The 12,832-nt window shown below is 43.0% G+C and overlaps 1 protein-coding gene across 2 annotated transcripts; it reads right to left on the reverse strand.

Moving 5' to 3' along the window:
- Nucleotides 1-972: 972 nt before the first annotated feature.
- On the reverse strand, nucleotides 973-12,497 carry LOC119661473 (breast cancer type 2 susceptibility protein-like). 2 transcript variants are annotated; one of them, XM_038070836.1, is made up of 5 exons: nucleotides 11,110-12,497; nucleotides 10,988-11,035; nucleotides 2,589-6,266; nucleotides 2,305-2,528; nucleotides 973-2,231 (listed from the first exon to the last, which is right to left on the reverse strand). In XM_038070836.1, exons 1-5 carry the CDS (start codon nucleotides 12,416-12,418, stop codon nucleotides 1,092-1,094), a joined length of 6,399 nt encoding a protein of 2,132 aa, XP_037926764.1. In that variant the 5' UTR covers nucleotides 12,419-12,497; the 3' UTR covers nucleotides 973-1,091. The 2 variants fall into 2 exon arrangements, with proteins under 2 accessions (XP_037926764.1, XP_037926763.1); XM_038070835.1 differs by having other exon boundaries at nucleotides 10,988-11,038.
- Between the last annotated feature and the right edge of the window lie 335 nt (nucleotides 12,498-12,832).

Below are 12,832 nucleotides of genomic sequence, written 5' to 3' on the forward strand. Positions count from 1 at the left end.
CAGTCATGGTATCGCTCATAGATTTCGTCATTGTGTAGGCTACGGAATCGTTCATCCTCATGTAGGGGGCCAAAAATTCCTCGGAGGCTTCTTTTCTCGAACCCAGCCAAGAGTTCACAATTTTTCTTGCTAAGAACCCTAGTCTCCGAGGAATACATGAGGACTGGCAAGATCTTTGTCATGTATAGTAAGAGCTCTGGCCCTATGGTGAGCCGCTTCGAGTGAAACAGTGCGGTTGGCTGGTTTTTTGTCTTGTCTTCACTGATGTGCAGGCCAAGATCTCGCACCGCCTGCCAAATCTGTATGAAGGCAATTTGTACATCTCAATTTCTAAAATATGATAATATACTATTATTAACTTTATTTGTACAGATATCGGAATGGGATGCATTTTGAGGCCTAGATTTCGTTTAGATACACTGATTTTTTTCAGATTTTTCGGTTGAATAGGTTCTAAGAACGAGACCTATTACATTTTTTGGCGGTTATATTGTGAGCTCTCACTCCTCTGATCCCTATGGGACCAGTTTCAAAAAGTAATAATTGAGTCGCGTGACCACATTCTGCGCAAAAAAATGTTGCACACTCCATTCACATGTATAGGAAGCCCCCCTCAAACTTAACGTAAAGTGGCGCCGCTTGCTGTATGTAAAGGGAACAACAGACCACACGCTTTCACCACTTTCGTGACAAAGGGTTCAGCCGTTTCCGAATAAATCGGGTGTGATAGACAGACAGACATCAACTAGATTCTAAAAAAGGTTTGTTCCTCACAAAACCTTAAAAATGGTAAAAAATTCAAAGTGGTACCACCCCTTGACATAAACAAACTTGGCTGATCACCAGTTGCTCCAATTCTTTTCTCCGAAACAATAAAATTAAGCTAAGACTAAACTGAGCCTACCAATGTGTGATGGTATTCCTCACATTGTCCAACGGCTCATACAAAATGTCACTATCGAAACGTAAATCTCAAAATCAATATGTTTTATTCTTCCAACAAAAACAATTACATAAAAGGCACATTCATGAACATAAAATGTAACAGGTTGTAAGGCCAACCATTTTAATCTCGAGAATAAAAGTTCCAATCAACTAACACCATTGTCTGGAATTCTGCTTGGCACCTTAAAACCCCTCCTCACTGAACGCGTACGTTTCACTAGTATCGGGGATATGTTCGGCGGGTTGCCGTAAATTTTTATTTTCTCAATGCGCTCCTGAACCGAAGGCTTTCCAACAATCGTTGAGGAGCTATTATTCGAACTTGTACTTGCATTCATAGAAGTACTTGTGTGGTTATTCGCCGATGAATTATTTGAATTATTAAGTCTGCTTGAAGCACTCAACGCTGACAACGTTGAATTCGATAAACATTTAGGTCGCGATTTAATCTCTTTGATTTTCTCCTGGCATCGTTCAACGAATTCTCGAGTAGTGTTTTTTTCATCAATGGAATTTTGAAAATGTGCTTTCAGAGTCTCCAGGGCATGCAACATGTCCTGATTTTTCGGTTTCTCGGTGAATACCGTGCTGGGTGTTACAAAAGCGATAGGTATGGGGCCACTGGCGCTATTGCTACGCCATTGCAAATTATTCGCTGTTACGAATCGATGAACTTGAATGACATCTTCATATCCATAGTTCTTCACTCCAATCCAGAAATTCAAGCAAAGAATGTTTTCGTCCGAATCAGCTATGTACACGGGCTGGAATTTTTTTGCTTGACAATTTCTTGTAGTGTCATCGTCACCTACCATAACAACTAGGCCACAAGTGTCGAGTTCGTTAAAGGCGGGCTTGAAACTTGGCAATTGAATCTCTTTGATGACGGATACATGGCGGAAAAAGTGTGTAGGAACGCTCTGTCGTTGATCAGCGATGTGATCTTTCATATCACGGAGTCGTTTGAATTGGGACATTTTCGTCGAGGCCAATTGTACTTCGAGGGAGTGATGTTCCATCGGAAGCAGATGAGTCGCTTCAACAACTGAGCATTCTCGAAGCAAACTTTTTGTTTCGGGATGTGGTGACCAGATGGAAAGGATGGCATTAGTGCTAGGGCATCGACAGTCCCCGACACGCAGCTTGAGTAGTTCTCTTGATCTTTCGAGTGTGGGCTGATTTTGGAGTCTATCTTGCACCCGCTTTTGTATTTCCTTCATCTGTTCCGCATGAACTCGTTGCTTATAATCAGCGAGAAGATTTCGTTGGTCAGATGTCAGCTCAGCCTAGGGAAAATACAAATGTCCATAATTCGTAGCTCCGTATTTAATGATGAAAATAAGGGCAGAAGTAACATACCTCAATTTCACTCGTGTCACCCTCCCACCTAAGAATATTATATAATTCGATCGGATCCCTAATTTCTTTAATATTTCTCCTGATTCCGTATTTAATTGCACTCGACTCTCGTTCTTCCGTTTCAATTTCTTTTTGCACTTCACTAAAAATAGCCTCAATATTTTCAAGTTTGGAAATATCTTGCTGGTTTTGATGTTGCTGCTCCACTTTCTCGGAATGGAATTCTAGAGGAAAGATATTTTTGTAAGATATGTAAGCGTAAAAAGTGTTTGACTGATGTTTACCTGAAACATTTCCATCTTTGTTACTGCCTTTCAAGTAAATTGATGGGTAAACTCTTAAAATACAAAGTTCAAGTTTGGTAATTAAACCGCCATGTACGCGAACCTGCTTCAGACCTAAGAGAAAAGGCCTTTTGACTTTGTAGAACCCCAGTTTCGTATCCCAACGGGCTCTACGGATAGAGTTAGTGTGTATTTTCAATCGGACGTTTTCTGGAATTTCTAGAGGTGAGCAGCCTTCGTTGCAATTCAAAAGTTCACTGGATTGTATCATTAGTTTGGTCCCAACTTTAACTTTACCCTCGTCTACCAAGCTTTGCATCGCTGGATCGATTACAGCTCTTATTGTGTACCAACGATCGCTTAACTCGATTTCGGTGTTGAATTCTGTATAATGAATGTCCGCAACTATCAAGACCAAGCGTTTAGCTGGACTGTCGTCCATTTCTAAAATTCTTCGCAGTGCAGATCTATGAGTGCGATCGATTTCATGGTCATAACGGTATTTCAATTGAAGACATACATTTTGAGAAGTCAGAGATCCAGGCAAGAAAGTTTCCAGCCAATGAAGTTTGAGAATTATCATCTCGTAATGATGTTGTATCCAGTTAAATGGGATCAGGTTCGGGGCAACTGAGGGGATTGACAAGAAGGCATTTCTAATCTCGTCCAATCCTACTTTGTTTTCGTCGTCCGGGACGATGTAACATTCATCTTGTGTTTCAATGCTGATTTCATCATTTGATGCTACAAACTTATAATTCAATGCGTCTGAAGGTTTCATGGGTGTAAGTATTCGTTTCTCAGAGCCTTTGATCAAATCGTTTAACTTCATGCGATTGGGTCGACTTTTGTTAACGAATAGAAATCCTCCCTTTAAGTACCCTTGAAAGTGATTTTTACTTTTTATTAGTTCCATTTGCTCGTGTCTCTTCTGAGCCCGTCTGCTCAGAATAACTAAAGATGCTTTTTCACAGGATGTCGGTGATGATGCCTTCGATGACTCCTCGATGAATAAATCCCAACTAATTTTCCGTATACCACTTTGAATGCTTCCAGTTTCCGCTTCGTCTTCTAATAAGGCTGTTTTACTTGCAGAGACCTCTTGGCTTTCCGTCAATTTTTGTCTAGCCCGGGATTTGCAGCAATTTTTTGGTGTACTAGTTTCTACAGAATCGAAAAACTCTTGCAAATTCGGTGTTGCGATTTTTGAAGGGAAAGGAGTCGGTCTTATAGGCGTTTCAGACTTTCCAGAAGCAACAGCTGGTGAGTTAAATCTCTTCCGAGAGAGGCTAAGACGATTTTTGGATGCAGTGAACTCCGAAACGGATCGCAGCGGTGTTAAAGAGTCTGATGCGGTCGTCAGTGGAGATTCTTTTCTATTGGGAGTAGTTATTGAATTTTCTAAGATAGTTTTCGAGCTATTCTCGACCGAATTTGAGCGAAGGACACGTTTTGCTAAACTTCTACATTGTGGAACCTGTTTATTGCTGGGGATACTCTCGAGTACTCCAAAGTTCCTTGCTATATTTTCGTCGCAAACGTCACGTGAATTCGTTTCATTAGGGTTCATCAAATCCGATGAAGACAATTGCATTTTTGATGAGGGAGCGGGATTCAACGCAAGTTCTACAGAAGCATTAGTTTCATTCCTAATTGCATTGGATCGAAGTATACGTTTCGTAGAATAAGAACGTTCTAAAGCATGCTTAACCTTTGCAGAACTATCCATCCTTTTTTCAGTTCTGTCAGCTTTTTTCTTTATATTTTCATTATTACCGTGGCCAACCACTGCATTCCTTATTTGTGAAAGTTTCACATTCGCCAGAATATCATCTCCTTCCTCCTCCATCATATTTTCAGCTAATGCCATAGCTTTCTCGGATACTTTGATCGTTTTTCCAGATGCATCCTGGAAGCCAACAATGGCAAGCTGATCAGAATTTGTTTTAATAAGATTCTCCTCTCCATCCTTTCTAAGGTTATTATGCCAAGGGGCATTTGAGAGCTTACCCATTGCTTCTCCATTATCAATTTCAGCTATTATTTTTTCAGCTTTCAGACGAGCTGCATCTGTAATCTTGATACAAGATCCTGCAGCCGTTTTGAACCCGCAATTCAAAACGAGGTTTGTGGTTGGTTTAATATTTTCCTCGATCTGCTCCGGAACATTTTCTTGTGTTACGTTGTTAGTAGAGTTGCTTTTAGCCGACCCTAATTGCATCGAAACTTTGCTATTACCCACTTTTTCGAAATGAGGGGTAGAATTCCCAACGGCAGGCAAGTCGATATTAGCAGCATTCATTTCCTCCAGCATCATTTTAACAGCCCGTTGTTGTGCGACTTCGGAAACTGAAATTTTCTTACCAGAAGCGGACTGGAAGCCAATATGCGTTGAGGGTTCAAAATGTAGATTACTTTCCCAGCCATCATTTTGAGGAACTCCAAACCCAGTCAGGGACTTTGATGAAATATTTGAACTTTGCTCCAGAATACTCATATGCTTGGAAGAATCTGATTTCTTCTGATTCACATTAGCTAACATTTTCGGATTGGCTCTAGCATTGATGTCTTCAATATCATCAGCATTATTGCGTAAAAACGATCTCTTATCAATTGGTTTGGTTTGGACAGCAAGCAGCGAATTTTTCACAGCCATTTGCCTAGAGCTGCATTTCGACAACATATTCTTCGATTTAGCGTCGCTAGATGATGGATTTTGTAAATTAATATTGTTCTCTTCATCGGCGTTGATCTTGGGAACATCTTTCTCACATTCAGCAACCAACTGCTCTGCTTTTTGCTGCGCCGCATGGGAGATAAAAAGATTTCTACCCGATGCTGACTGGAAGCCTGTCATTAGTGATCTTGGGGCATGACTCAGTGGGGATTCGACCCCGGCCATATTGTGTTTTGCATTTTTTCTAGAATTTTCCATCACGCAACCCCTTGCTTCAATGTTCCCTTTATAATCAATCTGCGACGGTATGTTTTTCGTACTGATCGCTGCTGGACTTTTAAATTTACCAACATCATTGCTACCATCCATAGATCTCTTACTGAAAGTAGGAACATTTCCTGGCTCCAATTGCATTTCCTTATCCATAATCTTTTTAGCAGCCTCTAACGCCTTTTCTGAAATTTTCAGCGCTTTACCTGAAGCCGATGTAAATCCAAGGTAACCATTCGCGCCTTGGTTGGAGTCGTTAAAATTTGCGTCTGATAGTTTTATGTTTAGAAAAGGATTTTCTATATGTAATTTGCAGTGAACTAATTCCTTTCCATGGAAGGTCAAGTCTGCCTTGGGAATATTCTCTCTTTCGCTTGCGACAGATTCCAAACAGCTTTTCAGGTTGGTATCATCATCTTCTACTGAAGTATTTGCCTCCAGGATGAAGTGGGAGATTTCATCATCAGAGATTATCTGCTCATCTTTGTTTGCCGGTGACTTCGTTACTGTGAACGTTACATTTAACCGTGTAGGAGAATCATCCTTGATGGCATATTTTTCGTCCTTTGGTTCACTGTCGAATTCTATGTCAGAGGCAGTTATACTATTATGTATTTTCGGTCGCATAATCCACTGAAACGGGCTTAACTCAACGGCGCTGTTTTCACTTAGTTTCGCTACTTTTGGTGTGCCTAATATTTCACCATGAAGAAGTGCATCGAGATTTATGCCTAAAAAGATAATAATGTATTTTTAGAATATGTGCTAAGGAAAATATCTATAATATGTATACTCATTACTTTAGTCAGTGGAAAAAAAAAGGAAGAAAGATATAAAACGTCAATATTGGTAGTTTCAATAAACTTAGCTAAACTGGTAATCGTCATCACTGATGGTACAACCGGCATCCGATCGAGGCATAGTAAGGAACTCCAAACATACCGGTTTAGCGTCGAGATCCACCATTTCGATATCCCGAAGAGCCAACGCCATCGCTCCATCTGAGGTAGGATCTGCAACTTTTTCTTTTTCTACCATAGATATTGCCGGGAAAGTCTATAATTCCGCGTTGGATCATCCTCACTCATACGTTCATAGATTTCATCGTTATATACGAGTAGGCTATCGAATCGCCCATCCTCTTGTAGGGGATCACCAATTCTTCCGGGTAGTATAGGTCCCAGGGAGAAATGTGGATTGGTACCCACGATGGAGCATAAAACCTGGGAAACGCTTGCTGAACCAACACCAACAGCTGTACTACTAAACACTATCTCCACCTCCACGTGGTGACCGCTGGGAGCTATTTCTTAACGAAAAGTTGCAGACGGAGACGGATGAAGGCGAGTCTCCCGCGCCTAAAAACGGGACAAATTGTACCAACTGGTCCTCCAGATTGGGGGTTGGGTAGGACTGACAACCCTACACGGAGAACAACTTGTTAGGAAGCCACAACAGGAGCCTCAGAATCGATGGATGTTACAACGACGAACCCGGCAACGAAAACGGAACAACGATTTATTATAGCATTTTCTCATGGAACATGCGCTCCCTGTAGCTGCCAGGCAGCTAGTCGATACCCTGCCCCAATGTAGAACTGATGTAACAGCGTTGCAGGAGTTGCGTTGAACAGGGATCGGTTTCCTGGAGAAGAATCACTACACCATATATTATAGTGGCCATCCAGTAAACCATGTGCTCGGAGTAGCTTTCTTCGTCATCCAAAATAGTAAACCTGCTGTTATCGGCTTTGAAAACATAAGCGAACGGCTATGCACTCTACGCTTGCAAGGCAAATTTAGAAGCCTCGCGCCTATACACAATCACCTGAATGACGTTATTATAAATACGGCCAAAAACATATTTGGCCTCAGCCGCAAAAAGTGTCGAAACGGCTGGTTTGACGATGAATGTAAGCTAGCAACGGAACGGAAGAATGCTGCATACCGAGTGATGTTGCATTCTCAAAGAACGCGGACACGCTAAGGGACTTATCACGAACTCCGGCGAGCGAGAAGGAAGCTTGGAAGAACCAACAGGTCTGTGAACTCGAGAATTACAGGGAGCAAGTTTCACCAACAAGTTAGTAGGATGAAGCCTTACACACCTCGATGTTCATCATGCCGAGATAAAAAGGGAAATCTGATTTCCGACAGAATAGGCATATTGGACCAATGGGTTGAGTACTTTGATGAACTACTGAACAACCAGAACATCGGCGAGTTGGAGGTCCTGCCAACTGAAGACGACGGACAAATACTGCCACCGCCGAGTATAGAAGAAACAATCCGTGTAATTCATCGGCTTAAAAATCATAAGTCGCCAGGAGCCGATGGAATTACAACTGAGTTGACTAAATATGCAAGCGACCAATTACACCAAGTGGTTCATCAACTTGCGCTCAAGGTGATGGACAGCGCATAAAAAGGGAGATATCACACAGTACAGCAATTATAGAGGTATCGCGTTGCTGAGTACCATCTATAAGATATTCTCCGCTATCTTGCTAGGCAGGATAGCCCCATACGCCCAGAGCATCATTGGCCCATACCAAAGAGGCTTCACTCCAGGCAAATCAGCAACAGATCAGATTTTCTCTCTGCAGCAAGCGATGGAAAAACTGTTGGAATGTGGACATCAGTTGCACCATCTTTTCATCGATTTTAAAACCGCTTATGATAATATAGCCAGGGTAAAACTGTACATGGCCATGAGACAATTTGGTATCTTGACGAAATTGATAAGATTGACTAGGCTGACCCTGACCAATGTCCGAGGCCAGATAAAAGCAGCAGGATCACTCTCAAGACCATTCGACATCAACAACGGTCTAAGACAAGAGGATGCCCTATCATGCGTCCTCTTCAACCTGGCTCTGGATAAAATGATTGGCGATGCAGACATAAATGCAAGAGGTACCATCCTCTTCAAATCCACCCGACTACTGGCCTACGCTGATGATATCGACATCATGGGAAGAACAACCCGAGATGTACAGTCTACCTTCATCCAGATCAAGCAGGCGGCGCGAAATCTTGGGCTGCACATTAATGAAAGCAAGGCAAAATATGCATATGGTAGCGACGTCAGCACCAAAAACCAACCAACCAGCAATATCATCAAATCGCACAGATCAAACGAAAACAGTGAAGATAGGAGACTACATCTTTAAGACCGTTGATAATTTCTCCTATCTAGGGTCGAAAATCACAACCGATAATAGCTAAGATGACGAAATCCTCGCATGGTTGTTGGCAGCCAACAGAGTCTATTTCAGCTTACTAAAACTGTTTCGCTCAAAACGTCTCACCATAGGGTCAAAGCTCTTACTGTACAAGACAATGATCTTGCCAGTCGTCATGTATTCCTCGGAGACATGGATTCTTAGCAAGAAAAATTGCGAACTCTTGGCCGCGTTCGAGAGAAGAATCCTCCGAAGCCCCCTACATGAGAATGAACGATTCCGTAGCCAATACAACGACGAAATCTATGAGCGATACCATGACCGTCAGGTTGTGGATAAAATTCGGCTCAATAGGTTGCAGTGGATGGGTCACTTAATCCTTATGGATGAAGATGATCCAGCCCGGAAAGTCTATAAGGGAAATATCTATGGTAGAAAAAGAAGACGAGGTAGACCCTGCCTGAATCGGAGCGATGGCGTAGGGTAGGACGCTGCACAGCTTTTAGGGATATCGAATTGGTGGACCTCGGCGCAAAACCGGGATGTCTGGAGTTCCTTATTAAGGCAGGCCTAGATGGGCTCTGAAAGCGCCTTTCGTGGATTTTTCAAACTTTTACCGCCATTGGTGGCACAATGTTCGAGCGCAGAACCTACTTTGGGACCAGTAGTAGATTTATCATAGTTGTCTCCTGGATATGAGTAACAAGAGAGGGGTTGATATCAAAATCTCAGGAAGTTCAGCTAAATGTATTCCGTGACGAACGATAATTTGTTATGGCGGTGGTCAGGGAAGCGGAAAGCGCAATGATTTCAGAAATGTATACCGCTTCACGAAAGAACTAGCATATGGTTGTAGTTCTTTCGATGGTCATGTGAATGACGTAAACGGTCGACAATGATGGCCAGTTGAAGAGATGGAAAGACTTCATCACGGTTCTTAACCGTAGTATGTGGATACCGACAGCCATCAATGTACTCAACGGAGTAATGTCGTTGGGCTTGACGGTCTCCGTGCAGAGTTATTTATCCCTGCACCTGCGGTTACGGCAGATCTGTTGCTTCCACGGAAATCTTGTGAATTTGTGACCTTTCGTAGAGAGTGGAAGAAGAAGGGCACCGGTTTTCAATGTAACAATTGGAGGAACACCTGCTAGCTCGAAGGCTTGATTGACAGAGAGCAGGCTGGTTTCCGGGATCCTTTCGCAAGGACCATATCAACACCCTACGGATCATGTTGGAACAGACTAGATCTTCGCTGCACCTGCGCTTCATACACTTCGAGAAAATTTTCGATAGCGTGAAGAGGCAGTTCATATGGACTACGGAAAAACTAATAGCTATCATCAAACCGACCCATGATGGCGTAAAATGTCAGATACTACACCGAGGTTTTGAGATCTGAACCGGAGTCCGCCAGGGTGGCATTTTGTCAACGATATTATTTCTTCTTCTTATTCGTGTTTTTTTTCATGCTGTCTTGTCTGGAGAACATGAACTATGATATCTTCCCTCAAACACCTCGGCTGCGCTGATGACATCTCTTTGCTCTTCCACCTGGTCATGGTCCTTGGCGAAATGGCTCTGGATTTGGGAAGAGGGGCAAGTACATTCGGACTGTGTTTGACTTTCTGTGTTGCTATATGGGAGTAGCACATGGAAAGTGAACTCCATTGCTAACCAAAAGCTCCAAGCTTTTGTCAATACCTGTCTCGGTTGTATCATCGGAGTACACTGGCCCGACACTATCTCAAACGAAAAATTCGGCCTGGCATTTGTACGGGATGTGCTTGGAAGACGAAAGTAGCACTGGATAGATCACACATTAAAGACGGGCGACAATTGCATTGCGGGCCATGCAGTGGAAAACACTCTCCCAAGATGATCAACGAGTGGGTCGCCCCAAAGGGCACTTGGCGGAGAACAGTAGACTACTTCAGGTAACTACGAACGATAGCGCGTTGGTGTCGTTGACGCTCTATACACCAAGAGGTGAATAGCTCAACATTTTTGACACTATCCACGAAAAACGCTATAAATCTGAAACGATAAAAGATAGAGTATGGATCAATTTCCCCCAAATGAGTGGTGCTATCCACCATTATTTCTAGCATCGTCAATGGGTCATCCTGTAATATGTGCAGTGTCCGGTGTAATTTCAGGGTCAAATTGCAATACTAGAGATCGGTAGTTTTACTGGCAAGTAAAGACTATCAATTTATCGTTGTCCGCCATTATATAGTCTTCTGAAGAATGCATAAAATAACTTACCAGCAACAACATCGGTATTTTTCGTCTCCTCTTCGTATTTAAGGCATTCTACTGAGAAAATGTATACAAATATGGGATTAAATCATTTTCTTTTTCTCGGAAAACGGGCTTAGAAAATTTACCTTCTTTTTTGGTAATATATTGAGACGCCTCTTGCAACACCCTGTCGGCTCCCCTCAGAATGCTCTCGACATCCAGGTCGGTCGTCAGCTCGCTGTTTTTGGTTCTTTCTTCTGCAAAGTCCTGGAAGAATTCGTCATCCTCCCCAAGAAGGTCATGCAAGTTGTTGACACTGCTTTGCACGGATATCGATTCGGAATCATCCTCCGTCGCAAATCCTTCAAACGGTCCACTAGAATCAGTGCGGTCATAGCTGAAATTCTTCCCACTCCTGAAGGCATGAATCATCTGCACGTCCTTCTTCTTACTCTTTAACTTCATGATATACCGGAAGACACCATTCGTCGCGGCGTCAACATCCTCCTGGACAAATGACTGGGAGAAGAATGAGCTTAAATTCTGGAGATTCTCCTGAACGTGCAAAGATTTGTTGAGGTCGACGCTATCCAATGGTGTGAACTGGACTCCGTCGTCGCTTTGTACGGAGATGTCGGAGCCAAGAGATGACTTTGAGTCTGAATCATCGAAGAAGTTGATTCGTTTCCGCGCAGCCTTTTCTATTTCGTAGCCATATTTTCGGCAAGAATAAGACGTTCCGGGCACTGGTGAAGTTTGTGCCCGTCGGAGTGGAGGACTTACGCCGGATTTCGTAGGTAAACCAATAGCGGCGGTAGAGGGGCTGGCCCTGGGATTTTGATATGCAGTTTGTTCTCGTCCCACAGGCGCTGGAGTACTAGCAGCCACTGTTTTTGTGAGAGGACTCCCCCACTGGGAAAACTGGGGAATGTTCCGATGCAAATCAGAAACAGCATCGACCACTTCACACACTTTAAGGAACTCAGATTCTGTCCCGAACTGCGTGTCTAACGCGGGCTTCGGAGGGGAACTTTGTGGATTCACTTTTTGCGAGAATACTTCGAACGTTGTGAACTCTCCTGTGACGAGCGTCGGTGGAATCTTACTCGCAACTTTGATGGGGACCTTGTTCGCTTCCTCAAGAAGCCGAGCTTCGGCAAAGATGTCAACACCTTCGAGGTCGGTTGTGCTTTGCCCGCCTGTGTCAGGCCAATATAATGCAGTAATATCCGGTTGGGATTCGCCACAGATCTTCGACTCTTGGAAAACTTCATCAGTTGATTCATTTTCCAGAGGATTTGTTGTGTTCTGGTCGTTCATGGAAGTACTCGGTGTCACTTCAGCTGCCTTTCCGCTTCTTCTACGCTGCCGTTTCGCTCGTCTCTGCAGAAGGCCTGCTTTTCGCTTTTTGGCCTTATGTAGAATCGGACTGGCGGGAACATAGTCATCTGCCATGACTAGAATTAAACCTCTGGAAAACTCGGAATTTGAAACTCTTCCGGGCGATCAGCTGAGGACACAAATCTGCGCCAATTTGTTTACTGAACTCGACAATTGTAAGATGACAACAGACTTGCCATACGGCAGAAAGTCGATAAGCCCTGACTTACCGGCGGAGTGAAATCTTTAAATTCACAAAGTTTTCTTCTAACATTTTCATCTGGAAATTTTGCGATTTCGAATTCTTTGTATTTTAGTGGACCTGTGGGAGCCTGATCTTAATAAGATTTCCAGAATTCCAGTATATGAGATTATGTTTGCCAAAATGAACATATTCTTAGCATACGTTGGTAATGATGGGAACTTTTCTTCGAAACTGTAGCAGTGACACATTTGGTTGGAATATTTGCTAGCACAGTTTCGGTGAAA

The sequence above is a fragment of the Hermetia illucens genome, chromosome 1 (genome assembly GCF_905115235.1).
Source record: "Hermetia illucens chromosome 1, iHerIll2.2.curated.20191125, whole genome shotgun sequence".
Taxonomy (NCBI): domain Eukaryota; kingdom Metazoa; phylum Arthropoda; class Insecta; order Diptera; family Stratiomyidae; genus Hermetia; species Hermetia illucens.

Coding starts and splice junctions, on each gene's coding strand:
- LOC119661473 (XM_038070835.1), bottom strand. CDS start 12,418: ATGGCAGATGACTATGTTCCCGCCAGTCCGATTCTACATAAGGCCAAA. Junction 2,529..2,588: donor CAAAGATGGAAATGTTTCAG/GTAAACATCAGT, acceptor TCTTTCCTCTAG/AATTCCATTCCGAGAAAGTG. Junction 2,232..2,304: donor GTGACACGAGTGAAATTGAG/GTATGTTACTTC, acceptor TATTTTCCCTAG/GCTGAGCTGACATCTGACCA.